Raw genomic sequence first — 21,848 nt, 5'->3', positions numbered from 1 at the left:
AAAGCCCTGGGAGTGCGTGCCGCTGTCCTCACTATCGCTACTGAGGGCCTGATCCCTGCCCTCAGGACAGAATGCGGAGGTGCCTGGGCCTCCCACCCCTTCTCCCTAGGGGCCAGCCTTCCTGTTCTTCCCCTGCACCCAGAGAACGTTGTGTAACCAGCTGTTGTTGGGGGGCTGGGGTGTCCTCCCCTCCAGACTCCAGGCACAACAGCTAGGAAGAGCAGAGTGACCAGCTGTGGTCATCAGGGAACAAGGTTCAAGACCAACAAGTAGGGCAGATGAGGTGGGAAGGAGGGGTGGGATCTGGCGGGGTCACCAGTAAACAGTTTACACAACAAAGGGGAAGGCCTTGCGCGAGAGAGGAGAGGCAGCCAGCGGGAGCCCAGCCAGGTGGCCAGGGCACAAGTGAGGCCCCTCCTGGCCTGGGGAGCTTAGGGAGTCCAAAGGCAGCTGAGGGGCAGGGCCAAAGCCCAGTCCTGAGCCTCACCCCAAAACAACCTGGGCCCTCCTGGCACTTGCTGCCCCCCACAGCTGGCAGGCCCAGCCTCAATAATGGGGGATGGGAGCCGCCTCTCCACCCTTGGCCCCCCTGGGCTGGAAGGGGAGAGGGAGGAGAGCAACTGGGACTCCAGGCCCCTCTGAGGAGCTGGAGGGGACTCAAAAATCAGAACAAAAAAGGCCAAAAGGTTTTTACTCTGTGAGCCCTGGGGAGGGCCGGGCAGAGTGCAAGGTGTCCACAGGAGGGGATAAGCAGGGGTGGGGAGGCCTGTAGTCTTGCTTCCCTGCTGGGAAGGAGTGAGGGGAGGTGAAGGCCGGGTGCCCTCTCCACACCTGCCCCTCCGGAGTTCATACTGGAGTCCTTGGCAGGCGTGAAATCGCATGGCCTGCCTGAAGCCTGGGTCAGGACAGCCGCTTGGCAGAGGGAGGAGGTCGGTAGGCTGACGGCAGCTGATCTGAGCTCTTCCCTGGCCCTGTGTCTTTCCCGGCAGGAAGCCAGCATGGCAGGGAGGACTTGGAGAGGGACAGCCATCTGCCTGCCAGAGCTGTGCCCCAGATTCTTCAGCTTCCAGGTCAGGGGTCACAATACAGGGGGCACTGGGTTAGGCTCAAAGCTCATCCGGGGGGCTGTGTGTAAGGGGGGATGCCTTCTGGATGCCCTCATCCTCATCGGGGCTGGGGTCTTCTTCAAGGCCACCTAGCTCCTTCCTCTGTTTGCTGCCGCTGCCCGAGGCCTTGACCTTGCCGCTCTTCTTTTTAGACTTCTTCCCTCCCAGGGCGGCTGTGTCCCCCTTCTTGCCGGACCACTGCTCTGCGAGGCAACCTGGGGAGAGGAGAGACACCCTCAACAGACTGGTTTGCTGGGTGAGGAGCACTGACTGGGCGGCCCCGGAAGCGGCAACTGGAAGTGGTGTCAGGTCCCCTCCTCCTGCCTCTCTGGGGCCTCCAGGCCCCTCTGGGGGCATCTGAGTTACCGCCATGTTATTCTGCACCTGGTTTCAGTACCTCTTACTCCACGCTGTCCCATCAAGCTCCTTGAGGGTATGGTGCTTTCTAGGTCTTATCTCTTCTCTGTCCCCTCCCTACCCACCTCCCCTGTGGGGGGGGGGGGGGCAAGCAGTAAAGCTGAGGGCCCACCCACCTTGCCCTCTCCCTCCCTCAGACTCACTGGTGTCCTTGCCCTTCAGCACGTGGTTGGCGCAGAGGAACTGAGTCAGGTCTTCCTCCTGGTGGTTCCTGTACCAGTCCTCGATCACCTCCTCAAACTCTTCCACCAACACGTCGCACTATGAATCAGAATACATTGCGTTGGCAAAGCCCCAGCACTGACTCGCTCCCGGGGGAGCTCAGCTGAGCCTCACAACCCACTGCAGGGCAGGCAGGTGGCTGTGATTCTCCTGAGGAAACTGAAGGCAGAGAGGTGAGATGACTTGATCAAAGCCTCCCAGCTCTTGGTGGCCTTCCTCAGCCCCAGACCCAGTCCCCACCCACCCCCGTGGGGCACGGTAGGCTCTGAGGGCCAAAAGGCCCATACCTGCTTCTTAAGGTCAGCCACCTCTGCAGAGGTCTCATTCCACAGCTCATAGGGGATATCCATCACCACCTTGACCCCTTTGTGGACCAGGTTGTGCAGTGTCTCAAAGGTCTCAGACATGCCCTGGAAGAGGCAACCAGGCATGAGAAGCGGAGCTTTCCCTACCTCCCACCCTCCTCTCCAGGTGGTGCTGGAGGCCCAAGGACCCAGCTCTGAGAAGCCAGGACTCTCAAGGCTTCTCACACTGGACCTCACTTTCCTCTCCCCTCTTTCAGGCCTACTCCACAACCCCTACGCACCTACACACCTACACACACACAATCACACACAACCTATCCTGCCTCCCCACACCTCCCCCTTTCAAAAGGGGCTGCTGTGTGGGCGCCTGGGTGGCTCAGTAGGTTAAGTATCTGACTCTTGACTTTGACCCAGGTCATGAACTCACAGTTGTGGGATCAAGCCCCGCGTCAGGCTCTGTGCTGAGCATGGAGCCTGCTTAAGAGTCTCTCCCTCTCGCTCTGCCCGTCACTCTCTCTTCCCCTCTCGCTATTAAAATCATCATCATAATAATAACTTAAAGAAACAAACAAAAATCCCCAAAAGGGCTGCTGTTGCCTTCTGGCCCTTTGAATAGATACTCCTTTCCCAGGAATTAAGTGTGCCTTTGCTCTTTCCCCTCACTGTGGCCAGGAACACTCGCGCCCCCACGTCTAGACCCGCTCACTGCTCTAATTCTTCCTAGGGCTTGTGCCTTTCCTGGGTTGGAAGTGGGCACGAGTGAGGCAGGGAGGACCCAGTTCTATAAAAATATTTCTGCCAGCTACCTAGGTCCTCTCCCTGGAGACTACACCTACACATCATCTACTTCCTCTATCTTTCCAGAGGTAATGCATGCAAATACAAACAAATATACATACAAATCCATCCTGCCCTCCTCACCCCCATTTTTTACACAAGCAATAGTATACAGCAGACACACTCTTCTGCACCTGGCCTTATTAACAGACTTTGGAGATAATTTTAATTCACGCCACAAAGAGCTACCTCATTCTTTGTTTTGTCCACTGAATGGCCACATCAATTTATTTAACCCCTGGTGAATGGTTAGGTTGTTTCTAATTTTACTGCTACGGAAAATAATCTTAAACTTTTTTTTTTTTTTAGGTTTATTTATTTAGGGGCACCTGGGTGGCTCAGTCAGTTAAGTGTCCGACTTTGACTCAGGTCATGATCTCGTGGTTCATGGGTTTGAGCTCCATGTCAGGCTCTGTGCTGACAGCTCGTAGCCTGAAGCCTGCTTTGGATTCTGTGTCTCCCTCTCCCTCTGCCCCTCCCCTGCTCATGCTCTGTCTCTCTCAAAAATAAATACAAACATTAAAAAAAATTTAAGTGTATTTATTTATTTTGAGAGAGAGAAAGCACAAGTAGGGGAGGGGCAGACAGAAAGGGAGAGAGAGAATCCCAAGCAGGCTCCACGACATCAGCGTGGAGCCCAACGCAGGGCTTGAGCTCATGAACTGTGAGATCCTGACCTGAGCCAGTCAGATGCTTAACCAACTGAGCCCCCAGGGGCCCCATAAACATTTTTATATTAAAGCAAAACATGGTTTTATTACTGAGTAGAATACAAAATTCATACAAACTTAAAAAATTTAAGACTTCTGTTGCTTAAGACTATCTCTCTAGGTTTCCCAGGGGTTTCTCACTAACCGACTTCACTGGAAGGGTAGGTGGATGGAGAAATGTGGGAGGCAAGTCTCTTACCATGTGCCAGGCACTGAAGACGTAGAAACAAAGAACTATGGGCCTTGTTGTGAGAAACTCCTTGTTCAGGGACAGAGCCATTCACACATACAGTAAGTGCACTGAATGTTACACAGGCACCCTGACAGCAGTCCAGGTGCGTGCCCAGTGGGCCCAGGGGAATGAGGTATTAACCCCACCCCCACCCTGCCATGTCTTCTGACATCTCTAAAGCCCACAGGTCTGTACTGCCTGAGCTCTCACTGAGCAAGTGATCAGGCCTCCACGGGGATTGCCACCCTGCATTTCAGTCTGAGGCTGAGACAGGGCCCTGATGGGCAGGCCCAGGCCATGAAGAATGTGCCTATCGCCACTGAAAAGCCAGGCCACTCAGAAGGGGAGAAATGCACACCGTGGCCGATGAAGAATGGGAAGAGGCCAAGGAGAGAAGCTCCCCAAGCATGATCTCCAAATCACACCCACACCAGCAGACCACTTAGACACCTCCAGGCCTGGCCCCAGTGGGGATGAAGGACAGCACAAATCCAACCTTGGCAAACCGGTTGCTGCCAGTCCTCTCCTTGTGCAGGCTATAGTCCAGGAGCCTCTTGCAAATGGTCTCAGTGACTTCGATTAACCGTAAGTCCCTGCAGAGACAGCAGCACGAGAGGGGCTGAACTCCTCTCCTAGCCCCAGTGGATCAGTGGTCCGTCCCTCCAGCCCTGCTACCCCAACACCTGCGCATCTCACCAAAGGGAAGTCAGAGCTGGAAGGAAGATAGGTCATCTGGTCTGGGGGCTCTGAAATGCTGGAACACAGACCAGAGAGACAAAATTGTAACAGCTCTACGGGAAGGCATTTTTTATAAAGCTAAATGATTCAGTATTTAGATGATTTTATAAAGCAAAATGTATTAAGTTTTGATGTTAAAATATTTCTTTTTTTCTGTTTTAAGGTTTATTTTTAACTCATCTCTACACTCAACGTGGGGCTTGAATTTATAAGCCTGAGATCAAGGGTCACACACTCCATTGAATGAGCCAGCCAGGTGCTCCAACACATTTCATTTTGAAAGGACCATCATAGCTGATGAAAGTTTTTGGGGGGGGGGTTATTTTTACTTTTAATATTTATTCCTGGCAAAATTAAAGATTGGTAACCCTATATTACCAAATTTTTTTTTTTTTTTTAATTTGCACTGGTCCATGAAATCCAAGAGTCTGGGAATGAGATAAGGCCCAACAGTCTTGCTTTTACAGATGAGAAGTCCAAAGCTCAGTGGAATAAAGGGACTTATGAAGACCACACAAATAGTTGGGGGCAAAACCAGTGGGCAAACTTAGGTGTTGGTCAGAGCCGCCTCCCTTTGGTGGGTCTGCCTAGCTGGAAGGGAGAAGGGAACTCCAAACCTCTAAAGCCGTTACGAACAAAGCAGGCCAGGCTGGTGGGTACCCTCTTTCACTTACGACTTGGTGTATTTGACTCCAGAAGCCTTCCGATCCAGGATGCCATAGCCTGTGTCGATCACCTCCTTGGTCTTGCCGGTTTCCTCAAAAGCTGATTTCAGCTCCACGGCAACGTATTTACACACTGGGGGAGGGAGACACAGCCCAGCCAACTGAGTGCACGTGAGTCTGATAGAAGCCAGCTCCCAGCAAACCACACCAACGTGGATGCCTCTCCCAGACGGAGTCAACACCCCAGGCAGGGAAGGAGTTAGTCCCAGACCACCCCATGGAGGTCACTGGGGGGAAACTTGGCTCCAAGATTCACTGCCCCATGTCCAGTCCTGGCTGACTCCATTTCTCCCAGCTCCCTCCTGCCCCCCACTCCCACCACCCTCTGTAATCATTTTACTTTAAAATTTTCAAACATATAAAAAAGCTGAATGAGTATAATGAATAACTATATACATTCCGCTCATGTCAACAGTTAGTGATCTGCTACATTCTCTCTCCAATATGTAACATAAAATAATATGATAATATAGTAATATATCTCAACAATATATACATTGTTTCTGCTAAACCATTAAAAAATTGTTTTTAATGTTTATTTTTTTTTCAGAGACAGAGCACAAGCAGGGGAGGAGCAGAAAGAGATGGAGACCCAGAATCTGAAGCAGGCTCCAGGTTCTGAGCTGTCAGCACAGAGCCCGATGCAGGGTTCAAACTCACGAACCAGGAGACTATGACCTGAGTTGAAGTCAGATGCTTAACCAACTGAGCCACCAAGTCACCCCTTTGCTAAACCATTAAAAAAAAAATTTTTTTTTAACGTTTATTTATTATTGAGAGACAGAGAGACAGAGCATGAGCAGGGGAGGGGCAGAGAGAGGAGGAGACACAGAACCCGAAGCAGGCTCCAGGCTCCGAGCTGTCAGCACAGAGCCCGACGCGGGGCTCAAACTCACAAACCGCGAGATCACAACCTGAGCCGAAGTCGGGCGCTCGTTTAGCAGGCGCCCCTGCTAAACCATTTTAAAAGTAAGTTGCAGGGACACCTGGGTGGTTCAGTCAGTTAGGCGTCCGACTTCAGGTCAGGTCATGTTCTCACGGTTCAGGTTTCGAGCCCCACATCGGGCTCTGTGCTGACAGCTCGGAGCCTGGAGCTTGCTTCCAGTTCTCTCTCTCTCTCTCTCTCTGGCCCTCCCCTGCTCACGCTCTCACTCTCTCAAAAATAAAATAAACATTAAAAAAAAAAAGATATAAAATAAAATAAAAAGTAAGTTGCAGATATCATGACCTTTCACCCCTAAAAATGTCCTCATGCATCTCTGGAGAATAAGGACGTTCTTCTACCCAACCATACAACCATACTGATACTCGGAAAATTAACAATTCTAATACCACCTAACAGTCCACATTCAAATTTCCCCAATTGTCCCAAATTTCCCTAACTGTCTTGTATGCCTCTTTTATTACTTGATTTCGTATGTTGTTCCACTACCAGCTCTCTGTTCCTACCAAGGTAATTTGCTCCATCCCTTCCAGAGGCCTTATTTCTACTGTTTCTGTACATTCACCTTCTCGTTTCCTCTTACTTTTCCTCAGTTATTAAGCAACTCCTAGGTGTCAGGCACTGCCGGGGATTCACAGATGAAAACAAGGTTCCAGATCCAGTCTAATGGAGTAGAAAGAAGTGTAAACAGATAATTACTACTGCATAAGGAGTACTACCACTAAAAGCGTGACCTGTCCGAGGCCCTGGGAGAGCACTTAATGCCCTCTAGGGGCTTTTCTGCCCATTCTCCCAGCTTCATTTTATTTATTTATTTATTTATTTATTTAAAAAAAATTTTTTTTAACATTTATTTATATTTGAGACAGAGAGAGACAGAGCATGAACGGGGGAGGGGCAGAGAGAGGGGGAGACACAGAATCTGAAACAGGCTCCAGGCTCTGAGCCATCAGCACAGAGCCCGATGCGGGGCTCGAACTCACGGACCACGAGATCATGACCTGAGCCGAAGTCGGACGCTCAACCGACTGAGCCACCCAGGCACCCCTCCCAGCTTCATTTTAAAAGCCTCCTCCTACTGGGAAGTTCTTCTGGACCAATCCCACCTGCTCCTGATTTTATCTGGGTCTCTGCAGGATCCAGGACCCATGCTCTCACTGAGGGCCTTTGGCCATTTTGTGTCTCCCCAGTTAGACCATAAGGGTACCCAAAGTGAGTTACCATGTATTGGATTTTTTTCTGTATTCCTCTAGTCAAGGACTGTGTGTGTGTTGGATACTTAATAAATATTGCTGACAGACTGTGTTTGTGGTCGAGCAGCTTCTGATGCCTCTGAATGAATATGATCTATAGGCTAAACACCATCAGAGTGACTGTAACACTGACAGCAGACTTTGGTAGGAGACCAATTCACCACCAAAACAAATACCTCCCCTGAAGGCTTGCTTGGTAAAATTTTATAACGTACACATTAATAGATGGCTTGGAGAATCTGGAACACATGAAAATTCCAAAACATAGGCTGGGATCTCAGAGTCTGCAATGAATCGAGGTGGCTCACCTCCCAGGCTCTCTATTCAGGACACCTGTCCCCCTCCCCTCTCTGTTCTGTACTCTGTGTGAGCTCATCGCTTTTCTGGCTCTTTTGCTCCTTTCTCCCACGCCCTCAACGTTTAGGATTCCAGGCCCTGGGGACCTGGAACCTCCTTTCTCTCTTGTGCCCATCAACCACAACCTTGCTTCCCAACTCTTCCAAATCTTACCTCTTCAAGACCCCCTCTGGGGATCCCACCCAGAATCAGACTTGGAGGAGGCTCATGGCACAGGCCCCAGACTCTCCTGGACACCCACCTACTCTTTTTCCAGGCAGGCTCTCCTTCCTCTGTGCCAAGGCCTATTCCACTGAGGCTACTGAGCCAGGAGGCAGGCTTTGTGGGCCAGACACAATCAGCATTTAACAACAAAGGTGCAACAATGATAAATAAAAGCAAATACACTATTAAGAGGAGCCTAAGAGTTTGCCAAGCCATCCTGTGACTGAAAATCCATTTTTTTCAAGTTTTATGTATTTATTTTGAGTCAGAGAGGGCACCCATGTGCGCTCAAGACTGTGCAATGGGGGAGGGGCAGAGAGAGAGAGGCGGACAGGGAGAATCCAAAGCAGGCTCCACGCTGTCAGCACACAGCCCAACGTGGGGGCTCAAACTCACAAACCGTGAGATCATGACCTGAGCCACAATCAAGAGTCAGATGCTTAACAGACTCAGCCACCCAGGTGCCCCTGAAAATGCCTTTTAATCTTTATCCATTACCTACAAAATGGGGTTGGACTAGAATGATCTCTTAAAATCTTTGCCAGCTCTCTGCTTCTGAGTCTGTGAATGCCTCCTAATGGAAAGAAATGTGAGCTTCTTAGACGATGAGGATAATCAGAGACACAGTGGAGGCTAAGATTGAAAACAAAGAGAGGAAATGAACTCCGCAAAAGAGTTCTCGAGAAAGAGTGAAAGGAAAGCATTGCAACCCTCTGCCTATTTATAGGGCTGAGGGACAAGGTACAGGCTAGCACCCATACTGGGAGCCCTACTGGTGAAGTCAGGTCGTGTCTGAAGCATCTTATCTTTCATCTCGAAAATGAAAGGATTATGTGTCCCAAACCACCTACCCCACCCCCACTTCCCAGGACTTAGGGAACATCTGGCCTGCTGTATGCTTTGAATTGGGATGAAATGGATTTATAGCCAACTTGCTGAGGGGTTTGGGTTACAGAGATGGGAAGAAAGGAGTGGCTGCGAAGGTCCGGGGAGAAAACAGAGATGGGGGGAGGAAGAATGGCCCTTCATAGTCCCAGATCACTGGCTTGGGTGCTGGTGCTCTTTCTCTCTCTGAAGTTCCACACCTCCACTTCTATACCTTTGGGATTCATTTTCTCCTTATTCCTAAAATCCTCTTCCCTCACCAAATTCCCCCAGGCTCTACTCTTGTCCCAAAGTGGCCCTGTATTCTTCTCCCCTTAGGCCTCAGACCCTTCTCCTTCCTCCACCCACACCCACAGTCCCTGTTTATTCCTATTTATTCCAAAAATATTCACTGGGTGCGTACCAGGCATTGTGTGAATAAATATCTGAGAAAAGGTCCTGTCCTCAAGGAGCTCAGAGCTAGTGGGGGAGTCCATCAATTGCACAGATTAGGTTGTGGTGAGGGCCAAAAGGGGAAAGGACTTTCTCAGGCTCTTCTTCCCCTAAGAACAGTCATACATACTTTCTCAGTTCCTCAAACTTGTCTGTCCTTTGCTTCTTAGCCTATGGGCCTCTGCATCTGTGGCTTCCTAAGACATTCTCTCTTTTCACTTCTCTTCACCCAGCTAAGTCCTAATTATTGTTTGGGCTTCCTGTACGAAGCCTTTCCTGACTCTCCTCTACACACAGCCTTTCCCCCATCCCTAGGCTAAATTAGATGCTCCTCACTCGGCAGAGCCTGTTATCTATCATGGCATCTACCACCCTGGATTATAACTGCTTCTTTTGTACCGATTTGATCGCTCCAGGTGCACCGAGACCTGATCCCTTGCCCGCCCCTGTGTCCTCAGCATCCAGCACAGAGCCAGGCACACAGTAGCTTCAATGAATGAAGAGACTCTAGCTCAGGAGGCAAGGATCTTGCATCCCCCTCACCCCCTTCTCTGCACGCCCCGCCCCTCTGGCAGGATACTCCCCGCCGGCCCCGCCCCCTCACCTTCGCATTTGCTGGGGAGTCGAACCCAGTCGGTCTCCTCGGCTTGCGCCTGGCTCGGGCCCAGCTCCGGGGCCGGCAGTAGCAGCAGCAGCAACAGTAGCAGGGAGAGAAGCAGAAGACAGCGGGGTCCGGGCCGGGGCGCGGGCTCAGGCAACGGCTCCATGGCCCAGCCGGACCCGACCCCAGCGGACCGGGCTGCGCTTCCTCCGACTGCGCGCGCTGGGCAGCTTCCCGGAGCCGCTTCCGGGACTGCACACGTGCCTCGGCGTAACCAGGGCAACAGGGAGCCCCCGGCCCGCTCCCTCCTCTGGCTGCCTCGGCCCGCCCTCAGAGCCGACGAAGGCCCGCGGACTACGCAGCCAATGGGTTTTCCGGGGCTTGCACCCCAGCGAATGGGAGGGCGATCTTTTTTCGGCCTCGACCAATGAGGAAACAGATGGTGTCCTCAGTGTCCTATGGCAGCATCTTACCCCACCCACTAACGGTGGCTCTGGAGCGGCTGGAGGACCAGCACGCCAAGAGGGGAAGCTGTGGGCTAGGCCTGAAAGGGACGAGGTTGGGCTCGTCGGTCCTGCAAGAGGTGCAGAAGGCTGTCTTGACGGCCTTCGCCGCCGCCTTTTTACGCGTCACTTCCCTCCTGGGGTTGTAATGCAGCAAACACTTAAGTGAGCACCTGTTTTAAAATTTTATTATTATTATAGTTGTTGTTATTGTTGTAATTGCTAATCATTGGTAGGCTGTGTAGGTGAGACCATGGCGACTCAGTCCCCAGCCTTCAAGCAGCTTTTTTAATGCCCAGTAATCCCAGCTTTGTCCCCGGAGAGCTAGAACAAATTACCTCCTCTCCAAGCCTTTCTTTCTTCCTTCCTTCCTTCCTTCTCCTTCCCTCCTTCTCCACGCCCTTCCTTCCTTCTTTCCCTCCCTTCCCTCCCCCTTTCCCCTCTCTCTTTCTTTTTCTTTCTCTTTCTTTCCCTCCCTCCCTTCCTTTCTTTCTCTTGCCTCTTGCTTTTTTTCCTTCCTTCCCTCTCTCCCTTTTTTCTTTCTTTTTTCTCTTTTTTCCCCTTCCTTCCTGCCTTCCCTCCCTCCCTCCTTTTCTTTCTTCCTTTTTTTAATTTTTAAAGTAATCCCTACACCCAGCGTGGGGCTCGAACTCACAATCGCAAATTCAAGAGTTGGGTGCTCCATGGACTGAGCCAGCCAGGCACCCTGAGCCTCAGTTTCTATCTTTATGATGACCAAGGATGCTCCTAGCTGCTGTTAAAGACTTGCCTGTGGCTGGCAACCTCAAATAGGTTTGTGGAATTAAAGCTTATTAACAGATTGTAAAAAATTCACACTTTTTTTTTATTAGTATGTAACCTTAGTTCTCTTTTCTACTCTATTATTTATTTCTTGGATTCTGAGCTCCTACAAAGCAGGGACTTGGCTAATGAACAATTGTATTTCCCTTCTGCCTCCCCAGCAACGACAGGGTACCCCACATAAGGAGATGCTCAGTGGGTTCCCATCTCCTCATCAAGAGGAGGACTTTCTGGGTCTTTGGGGCTGCTTCAGACTGCCCCTGAGCTCAGTGTCCTGTGGACACACACACATACCAAGGCTGCTTTTCTGGGAAGTTGTCTGCAAATTACACTTTTGTCTGCAAGGCTCTGTTCCCCAGTGCCCTATGTTTCCTTCCTAGATATTGGATATTTATATTATTTTATGAAGTCTTAGGACTGATACTCAGCCTTTTGACTTGTTATTTCCTGATTTTAGCTTCTTGCTAAAAACAATTGTGCAAGTGACAAGGCACTTTAGATACGAAGGGGCTGTGGTATGTATAATTCTATAGCACACAGGATCAGGACACCCTTCTGCAATGTTGCATCTTCTGTAGGCTTCTTAAGACTTGGGGAGACTCAGAGCCTGGCCAAGTCCAGTGATTTACCTAGGCCCAGGAACCCTCCTGGGAAATAATGTTAAGCCAGCCACAGTAGGCAACTGAGCCCGGGACATTTACTGAGGCACAAATCAGTTTGGCAGGAGCTCAGGGCCGGAAATGGACAGTGGCCGGAGAAAGTCTGAGGTTATGGCCAGACATGCCCTTGCCCCAACCCAGCCTAGCTTATACTTCTTCTCAGTCTGTGTGTTGGGGAAGGAGCAAGCCATGTAGGGATGGTGGACGGATTTGTCCCCAGAAGTTGTGGGATACCCCTCCTTGAAGAATCCAAAAAGAGGCGGGAGTATCTCCTTACCGGCTGGTGAGAGATGAGCTGTGAGGCAGATAGTGAGGGTTTTCATGGAACAGTAGCTGAGAGGGCACAGAGGCTCAGGAAAGATGGAAATGTCACTGACACCATGTGTGTGTGTGGTGGTGGGGGGTGATGTTAGAGCATTTGCTAATACCACCTTGGGGGAAGAAAGACAAAGGTAGCACCACTTGTCCAGCAGACTGTCCTGTGCTGCCTAGGGGACACCTGGATTCACATGAAAGCACCCAGAGATTCCTGCGGGTGATTACTGGAGAGGAACCCCTGGAAAGACTGGATTTCCTGCCAGTGCTGGAGAAACAGAGGCCAGACACTCTACTGTGGGGGCCTCATATACTATCAGTGTAAGAACGCTCTTTAGGAAACAAAAAGACTCTTTAGTGCCTGGCTCAGGGTTGATGCTCAATGAATATTTGTTAAATGAATAATGACCCTTAACTGATTAATAAGGTGTAAGTTTGTAATTAATATCCATGCTCTTGGCATTGTATATGATCCTGTTACCCTGGGATCCTGGCCCTGTTCATTTCTGTCAAGTCTGTACAAAACTTCACATCAGGCCCAGCACCCCACCTTCCTGGCTTCCTGGGCTCCTCGTCCTGACCTCTTGCAAAGGCTGGGTCAGGATGGGGAGACAGAGAGGGAGCCTCACCCCATGCCTGCCTGCGGAGAAGGAGACAGAGGTAGGACAGCATCTTCCCCAAACCCTGGCATCACTCTACAGTTCCCAGAGTCTCACCCTCAGGAAGCCCTCTTCTTCAAGGGAGCCCTCCCAGATTTCTGCTTCTTAAAAATCTGCCAAATCCCCTCCTCCCAGGGCAGACGTGAATTAAAATATGTTTCATTTGTTTATGTCATTTAAGTTCCCCTTTAATTGTTCTCAGTTCTCTGCTCCTCAAGGGTCCCTGTACCTGTGGATCCCCGCCCTCAAGCGGCTCCGGTCTGATGGGAGAGATACAGCCTTCTCCCTCAGAAGGCCCTCAATCCGAGGCGGGAGACAAACCCCAGCGCCGGAAATTTCCATCTGCAATAGGAGGCAGGTCACACACAAAGATTGCAAGGCTTGAGGCAGGAATTCAGGGTGACTCACGAGCACCAGGCCCAGGCTCGGTGGGTAGGGAGCGTCCCCTCCTCCCACACCGGGCTCCTGGACTCCCAGCCGAGAAGGCGGGGCTGCAGCGACAGGGTGAGCCCCGGGCCTGCCGTCCCGCCAGCACTGCAGCGAATCCAGGTGGCTGGAGCTGAAGGCTCTGCTGCGGGGGGAGGCTGCGGGAGACGGCGGGGCTCCAGGGGGGCCCTGGGGGGCGCGGGGAGCCCGGAGTCCCCCAGCGTGGAGGGCAGGGCACGGAGGCGGCTGCAGGTCAGGAGCACGTCAAACAGCAGCAGCTTGAAAAGCAGCAGTCGCAGCGCCCCCAGCCGCAGCGCCTGGCCCCGCGTCCCTGCGGGAGAGAGAAAAGCAGTTAGAGACCTGGAGGCCAGCGTCAGCCCCACCCGCAGGAGGGCGTTCTCTGGGGAAGAGGGGCCTTGTCCTCTGCCCTTGCCGTTCCTCCTCCCCGCCGTTCCCCAAAGCCAGGGCAAGTCCTCCCTGGTGTCTGACCTGAGCTCTAACTGGTAATAATAACGCACACCTTCCCAGCCTTCATTTTATCTTATTCCCCCCAAACCAGGGGGATGTAGGCCAGGCAGAAATTAGCATCTGATGCAGAGGCAAATAACCAGCTCCAAATGCTCTATGTGGTGAGGAAGTAGAACCTGACTCATGACTCTCTCTGCCTGTTGGGTGGTGGGACTATCACCCAGTCTCCCAAGGCTCTGACGCTGACACCATCCATCTGGGCTGCCCAAGGAGAGCTTTAAGGAGCCTCCCGTTAACTCTCACCTACACCTTCCAACTGGTGTCCAGGGAGCACTCTGGGGTCAGAGGACCCACTCCCATTTACCCACAAGTAGACTCAAGCCCAGGCTTGCCAGTGCCCCAACCCAGCAAGGCAGCCTCTTCAGGGAACACCACTAACCCCCCGCCCCGGCAGAGTGGAACCATCAGGCCAGACCCTAACAGAGCCCAAGATCCCCAGTACTCACCCCTGAGAGGCTCCCAGAGGCAGGTTCTGGCTGAGGAAGTCTCTCCTGCCAGTCAAGGAGAAGAGAATGAGTCTTTGGGGATGGGCTCTGCCCTCCACCCAAGCACTATGCTCCCAGCCTGGCACAGGGCAGCCATTCACGGCATGTTGGACAAATGAACCAGCAGTAGGAACCTGGGGCCCATTTGCTACGACTCCTCTCAGGGGCCCAGATCTCTCTCACTCCCCACGGTTGACTGTTCTGTGCCCAGGGGAGGCTGAGGTGCCTCAGCACTTTCAGACAAGAAATGGGTTTTCTTAGCACCCTTCTTTGAAAGGCGGGACCTTTAGTCCACATTCCCGTTTGGAAGGTGACAAAACTGCCATAATCCAAAAAGAGGAAGTAAGTCACCTAGTAAAAATAATAGCTAGCTTTGGACATGTCACTTAGCTTCTCTGTGCCTGTAAGATTGGGAAAATAATATGGCCTAGTTTATGAATGTAAAGTGTTTGTAACAGTGCCTGTTGCAGGGTAAACAATAAGTAGATGAAAACATTTTGTTATTTAATTATTGTTTGGTCCTTATAGGTAGGGTGTCATATATAGGGCGATACAGATATTAACCCTAGGTAATAGGAGGGAGGAGGTATTACCTCTTGGAAGTCATGCATCAGAGTCTGGATTTGAAGGAGATATTTGAAGCCTGGATATTTGAAGGAGTTGCAAATCCAGGACTCAGGGCCCTGAGGTCACCCTGCTCTGATCCTACCCATCGTCACCTCATTCAGATGGTTGGCATGTGGACACCCTCCATGCCCCCATGGCCCGGAGCCTGCCCTGTCTCCCACCATATCCTGTTTCCAGGGTGTGTAGGGGAGGGGCAGGGAGCATCCACAGGGGCCCAGATGCCGTCCCTACCTGACAGCTGGAGGGGCCGTGTGCTCTGGCTGTGGTTGCTGGCCCCGGGCCCAGTGTGGCAAACCAAGTTTTCCCAGGCTGCCAGCTCCTCAGAGGGCAGGGAGAGCTGGGCCAAGCTAGTCCAGGTGCCATCAGCCTCTGGGGAAGGGCCGTAGGTGAAGGCGTCCAGCGAGCTGCCATTGCCAGCTGAGAACCAGATGGGGCTGTCAAGGCCAGGGGGTGCAACATCGAGGACCAGGCAGACCACCAGCGTCTGCTGCTTCCCATCTACCAGCAGCGTGATTGGTGGGGCCAGAGAGGGGAAGGGTGTGCCGCCCACACCTGTAAGAGAGCATGCACCTGTGGGGGGCTTGATCTGTCTGTGCCCTCCCAGGCCAGCACCTCATAATAGACTTCTGTCCTTCCATCTGGGTTTGCTTCCACCATCCATCTATCTTTCCACCCACTCATCCATCCCTCTCTTCTTGCATCTACCCATCGATTCATCCATGTTTTCCCCATCATCCGTCTTTCCTATACCTCTTCTACCGTCCATCTGTAGATCTGTCCATGCATCCGTGCATCCATGTATCCATCCTTCCCTCACCCAATATCTGGCATACTCTGTGCCAGGAACTGGGGATAAAACACTGGTGAAGACATTGTCCCTGCCCTCAAGGAACCTTTCCTATGGGAAAGATAGCAGGTGCATAAACACATTCTTATAATACCTTGTTGTGCCAGCCTCAGGAGAGTGGTTACCGCTGGGGAGGAAGGGAAGGAAATAAGATCTGGAATGAGATCAAAGAGGGCTCCGAATGTATCTGTAACTTTTTGTTTCTTTTATCTGATTCAAATATGGCAAAATTTTAACTATTTGTTAATCTCAGTGGAATATGCAGAGGTGTTTGTTGCCCTATTCTCTGTTCTTTTCTGTAGGTCTGTAGTATTAAAAATATTTTTTAATGTTTATTTATTTTTGAGAGAGAGAGACAGACAGACAGGCAGCATGAGCAGGGGAAGGGTGGAGAGAGAGGAAGACACAGAATCCTAAGCAGGCTCCAGGCTCTGAGCTGTCAGCGCAGAGCCCGATGCGGGGCTCGAACTCACAAACCATGAGATCATGACCTTAAGCTGAAGTTGGACACTTAACTGACTGAGCCACCCTGGCGCTCCAGTCTGTTGTATTTTTTAGAAAGATTTTATTTTTAAGTAATCTCTACCTACAACGTGGGGTGGGACTCAAACTCACAACCCTGAGACCAAGAGTCGCATGCTCTAGCAACCCAGCCAGCCAGGTGCCCCTATAATATTTTTTAAAGAGCTTGGTCAGACATAATTTATGTATTATACAATTCACCTATTTCAAGTGTCTGTATTATTTCATAGTTAAAAAATCAAAAATAGGGGTGCCTGGGTGTCTCAGTTGGTTTAAGCATCCAACTCTTGATTTTGGCTCAGGTCATGATCCCAAGGTCGTAGGATTGAGCCCCGAGTCGGACTCCACACAGACTATGGAGTCTGCTTAAGATTCTCTCTCTCTCTCTCTCTCTCTCTCTCTCTCTCTCAATCTTCCCCTCTGCCCCTCCCCCACTTGCTCATGCAAGTTTTTTTTTCTCTCAAAAAAAAAAAGTCACATGGGTACTGCAAACATCTGTCCTATATTTTCTGGGATAGTCTTGATTTTCTACAATCTTATATTTTTCAGTGAATGTGACAATATATATAACGACCAAAATGTTATTCTTGAATAGTTGGATATCTTTTCATATAAATAAAATCTCAAACGTTAAAACCCACAAATTTACCCCATGAGTTAAATGCAGCCAAGCTAAAGAAATTCCCCAGGGCACAGGAAAAGACACCAGAGAATCTTGTGGGGAGGTCAGAGTGGGGGGGGGTGCTCAGGGAAGGTTTCTTAAAGGTCAAAGAACTGATCTGGAAGCATGTGGAAGGTAAGTAGCCTACTCAGGATTGGAACTCAGGTCTCTTTGACTCCTGCTCCCATAGACCCACCCCACTTGGAAGCGTGACTAAGATTTTGCTACATGGCACAGTGGATCAAGCCTGGGACATGGCCTCAGACAGAGTTGGTTTGACTCTTGGCTGGTCCACTTAATTTACTGAGTCTTGAATGCTGCACCAATATAATAAACTTAAAAACACCAGCCCAGTAAAATTGTTGTGAAGAATAAAGGTCATGAATGTCAAACACCTTGGCAGAAAAGTATTAGTATTATTTTATCAATACTAATATTAATAAGGCATGGCAAACAAAAGGAACAGAGAAAGCCGAAAGTGAGCTCCTGAGCCTGTCCAGTTGTACAGATAGAGACACTCCCCCAGGTTGAGTTTAGCATGTGCCTCCTCCATGAAGCTGCCCAGGATTGCTCCTCCTCAGCCTGGCTGCTTCCTTCCCAGACCTTTTGCCATGGGCTCTCCCTGCTTCACATGGATATGGTTAATCTCCCTAGCAAGAGACAGCTTATGAAAATACTAGAAGCCAGCTTTAGATCAAGAAGATGCGGGGGCACCTGGGTGGCTTGGTTGGGTAAGTGTCTGACCCTTGATTTTAGCTCAGGTCATAATCTCACGGTTCTTGAGATCGAGCCCAGCATCAGGCTCCTTGCTGATGTTGTGGAGCCTGTTTGGGATTGTCTCTGTCTTCCGCTCTCTGCCCCTCCCCTGCCTGCTAGCGCATGCTCTCTCTCAAAATAAATAAATAAAACTTTTTTAAAAATTTTAAAAAGAAGATGCCCTGACTCAGAGATCAAGGCCTTTCCCCACCACATAACATGTAAACATGCACATACTTCTATATGGGATTCTATCCCCTAAGTTTGTTTGTTTGTTTGTTTCTTTGTTTAGAGAGGAGGGGCAGAGAGAGTGGGAGAGAGAGAATCCCAAGCAGGCTCTGCACTGTCAACATGGAGCCTGACTCGGGTCTCCAATGCATGAAACGTGAGATCATGATCTGAGCCAAAATCAAGAGTTGGACACTTAACCAAATGAGCCTCCCAGGCGCCCCAGAATTCTCTCCTCTAAACACAAGTCCTTTGGCTCCATTCTTGATCTTTGAGGAACTGAGGGTAATACCCTTGGGAAGTCACTGGGGTCTTGGGATCTCTCCTGAGAACTCACAAAGAAGGGGGAGCAGGGATGAACCTGAGGCATTCTGAGTCCTTTTGGAATAGGGTACTGTTGAGGGCAGGAGTCCAGGACAGGAAGGACAGGAGGGGATCTCACAATGCCGCCCATGTCCCAGCCCTGGCTACCCCATCCCCACCCTCCCTGGATGCCCATCCAGCTTGTTCTTATTATCTACTTCCAAGAAGTGACTGCCCTACTACCAACACTGTGGACTCCAGGGAACAGGAGTTGGAGTCCCAGAGAGAGGTAGCTGGAAGGTGAATACTGTGGGGAAGGGAGTGGTGGGCTTATGGTGAGACCCTTCCCAGGGACCCCACATAGGTCTGTCCTGCCTCCCCACATCTCACCCACACCCAAGGAGGTCAGGAGCTAGGGAGTGGGCTTGGGCAAACGAATGGGGCCCAGAGAGGGATGCAGGGAGGGGGCTCACCTATGGGCAGAGCTGGACACCCGAAGGCCAGGAGAAGCAGCAGCCAAGTCCTGGCCATGGCCCACCTGAGAAGAGGCAGGACTCAGCTGCAGACTGTGGGCTGCGGGAGGAGGTGCCCGCAAGACTGCCTCCCAGGCCACAGGCCCAGCTGCACCTCAGCTGCTCCACCACGGAGCCGTTTCCCCAGTGAGGGCCCCTCCCACTGCCACCCTGGCCCCCAAACCCAATCCCCTCTCAGGCGCCAGGGAACTCAAGGTGCCTCTCCCACAGCCTACTCCCTCCCATCTGAAGAGCACCTCACGGTCTGCAAAGTCTTTTCCCACTCACTGGCCCTGCCATCTACAGGATACAGAGCACCAGGCAGTATTCAAGGCCTTGCATTCAACACTTCATTCTGTCCAGCCAACCGCTCTAAGTTCCATTTCACAGGTGAGGCAGCTGAGGCTCAGAGAGGTTGAGTGACCTGCTCAAGGTCACACAGCTGGCAGGTGGCAGAGCCGGGGCTTGGACAGTTTCCTGATGGCTGACCCCACTGTAGCCAAAAAGCCCAATATACTTATTTCAGTGTTGTTACAACATCCCACCCCCACCACGTTTAAAAATAGAATTTAGTTTTTAGAACAGTTTCAGATTCACAGTGATATTGAGGGGAAATTTCAGAGATTTCATGAATATTCCCTGCCTGTTACATCGACTACCTTAAAAAAAATTTTTTTTTTTTAATGTTTGAGAGAGAGAGAGAGAGAGTGCAAGTGGGGGAGGTACAGAGAGAGAGGAAGACCCAGAACCCCAAGCAGGCCTCAGGGTCCAAGCTGTCAGCACATAGGCCGACGCAGGGCTCAAACTCACAGACCATGAGATCATGACCTGAGCCATAGTCGGCTGTCCAACCGACTGAGCCACCCAGGCACCACTCATCGAATCTGTTTTAAGAATAAACTCTTGGGGCGCCTGGGTGGCGCGGTCGGTTAAGCGTCCGACTTCAGCCAGGTCACGATCTCGCGGTCCGTGAGTTCGAGCCCCGCGTCAGGCTCTGGGCTGATGGCTCAGAGCCTGGAGCCTGTTTCAGAGTCTGTGTCTCCCTCTCTCTCTGCCCCTCCCCCATTCATGCTCTGTCTCTCTCTGTCCCAAAAATAAATAAACGTTGAAAAAAAAAAAAAAAGAATAAACTCTTTAGGGGCACCTGGGTGGCTCAGTCTGTTAAGCGTCCAACTTCTGCTCAGATCATGACCTCAGGGTTCATGGGTTCTGGTCCCATGTCAGTCTCTGTGCTGACAGCTCAGAGCCTGGAGCCTGCTTCAGATTCTGTCTCTGTCTCTCTCTGCCCCTCCCCAACTTGTGCTCTGTCTCTCTCTCAACAATAAATAAACATTAAAAAAGAAGAAGAAACTCTTTTGGGGCACCTGACTGGCCCAGTCAGTAGAGCAGTGACTCTTCATCTCCTTGATCTCCGGGCTGTAAATTCAAGCCCAGGTTGGGTGTAGAGATTATTTAAAATGAAATCTTAAAAAACAAAACAAAACAAAACAAAAAACCCTCTTCATAAATGCCATTTTCAGTGACTCTACTAAATTTTAGCTATAGCTGTCATTTTGACCCCGAAACTTCACATCTAGGTATATACCCTAATGAAATAATAAGGAGTCAGTCATTATAAGACAAAGATTTATGCACAAAAATTTTCTTTGAAGTAGTAGTATATGTAAAAAGCAAGAGAAATTGGAAACAGTGTAATTGTTCAACGCTACGCTAGGGGAAGGGCCAAATGAATTAATGTTTGGTGTACCTGTATTAGTGAATATTATGCAGCAGCTTTTTTTTTTTTTTTTATGTTTTATTTTTTATTTATTTTTGAGGGAGAGCAGGCACGCGCAAGAGAGACAGGGGAGAAGGGGCAGAGAGATGGGGGAGGGGCAGAGTGCCAGAGGGAGAGAATCCAAGCAAGGTCCACACAGGAACCCAACTCGAGGCTGGATCTCATGAACTGTGAGATAATGACCTGAGTGGAAGTCAGAGGCTTAACTGGCTGAGCCATCCAGACGCCCCCAACACATCTGTCTTTCCTAATGGGATTTATCTCACGGTTGTTGTTGTTTTTTTTTTAATGTTTATTTACGTATTTTGAGAGAGTGAGAACACTAGCAGGGGAGGAACAGAGAGAGAGAGAGAGAGAGAGAGAGAATCCCAAGAAGGCTCCCCACTATCATTGCGATGTGGACATGGGGTTGTCTCCCACAAACCATGAGATCATGACCTGAACACAAATCAAGGGTACCCCGCTCAACCCAACCCACTCAGCCACCCAGGCGCCTTCCTCATCCCTTTTAAGCCTAGAAAGTCCTCGCCCTTCTACAGAACGGATACATTCTCCCTTCTACTGTCTTTTTGTGCGTGTGTAGTTTAATCCCCAATCCCCCATCACCATTTAACTCTATCAGGAATTAATTTCGGTGTATGATAGAAGACATGCATCTAAATTTCATCCCCCCCCCCCCCCCCCAGCGCTAATGGGTTATCCCAGGATATCGATTACTTGCGAGGATATCGATTACTATCCCAGGATATGGATTATCCCTATTACTTGCGAGACATTCTCTATGTTAATATCTTTTATGTTGGAGGGTTTATTTCTTCTTGGTTCTCAGGATTCTTTATTCTGGTTCCAGCCTCACCCCATTTCCGTCGGGATGGTTGCTTTAATAGTCCTGTCTATTGCACCCTCCGACGTCCCGCCCCCTTCCCTCAGGGAGGCCTGGAGGCCAGGGGCGCCAATTGTTCCCAGGCGCAGCCCGCGCCCAGGTGCCCAAGGTCTGCGCGGGCTCCCGCTGGGAGGGGGAGGGGGCGAGGGCGGGGAGGAGGCAGGTGTCCCTAACGACTCTCCTGCCTTCCAGCCTGGGGAGGTGCTGGCCCGGGCTCCGTTACCACATTACAGATGGGGAAGGAGCCCTCTGGCCTCTTTAGGGTTTTAAGACCTTCCCAGGAAGGGGGAGGCAGAAGACCCCTTGTGCCAGCCGCCTACCTTGCCGGCTGGAACCATCTCCTGCTGCTCAGCTACCCTCCCACCGGCCCACTCCCAGCTCCGGGCTAC

General features: G+C 50.8%; 2 protein-coding genes across 6 annotated transcripts; both read right to left on the bottom strand.

Moving 5' to 3' along the window:
• Window positions 1-673: 673 nt before the first annotated feature.
• On the bottom strand, window positions 674-10,304 carry CNPY3 (canopy FGF signaling regulator 3). 4 transcript variants are annotated; one of them, XM_040473544.1, is made up of 7 exons: window positions 9,971-10,281; window positions 5,242-5,365; window positions 4,526-4,583; window positions 4,326-4,448; window positions 2,033-2,155; window positions 1,667-1,784; window positions 674-1,321 (listed from the first exon to the last, which is right to left on the bottom strand). In XM_040473544.1, the coding sequence occupies exons 1-7, from the start codon at window positions 10,131-10,133 to the stop codon at window positions 1,107-1,109; spliced, it is 924 nt and encodes a 307-aa protein (XP_040329478.1). In that variant the 5' UTR covers window positions 10,134-10,281; the 3' UTR covers window positions 674-1,106. The 4 variants fall into 4 exon arrangements, 3 of the variants coding, with proteins under 3 accessions (XP_040329478.1, XP_040329480.1, XP_040329479.1); XM_040473546.1 differs by lacking the exon at window positions 9,971-10,281 and adding an exon at window positions 6,819-6,837; XM_040473545.1 differs by lacking the exon at window positions 4,526-4,583 and having other exon boundaries at window positions 4,326-4,422; window positions 9,971-10,276.
• Window positions 10,305-13,074: 2,770 nt separating this feature from the next.
• On the bottom strand, window positions 13,075-18,917 carry PTCRA (pre T cell antigen receptor alpha). Of its 2 annotated transcripts, XM_040473533.1 has the most exons (5): window positions 18,761-18,915; window positions 15,912-15,971; window positions 15,202-15,522; window positions 14,305-14,349; window positions 13,075-13,661 (listed from the first exon to the last, which is right to left on the bottom strand). In XM_040473533.1, the coding sequence occupies exons 1-5, from the start codon at window positions 18,816-18,818 to the stop codon at window positions 13,309-13,311; spliced, it is 837 nt and encodes a 278-aa protein (XP_040329467.1). In that variant the 5' UTR covers window positions 18,819-18,915; the 3' UTR covers window positions 13,075-13,308. The 2 variants fall into 2 exon arrangements, with proteins under 2 accessions (XP_040329467.1, XP_040329469.1); XM_040473535.1 differs by lacking the exon at window positions 15,912-15,971 and having other exon boundaries at window positions 18,761-18,917.
• Between the last annotated feature and the right edge of the window lie 2,931 nt (window positions 18,918-21,848).

Source organism: Herpailurus yagouaroundi, unplaced genomic scaffold, assembly GCF_014898765.1.
Source record: "Herpailurus yagouaroundi ecotype Mexico unplaced genomic scaffold, PumYag 139, whole genome shotgun sequence".
In the NCBI taxonomy this organism is placed as follows: domain Eukaryota; kingdom Metazoa; phylum Chordata; class Mammalia; order Carnivora; family Felidae; genus Herpailurus; species Herpailurus yagouaroundi.
This window is presented reverse-complemented; position numbering and strand designations above follow the sequence as displayed.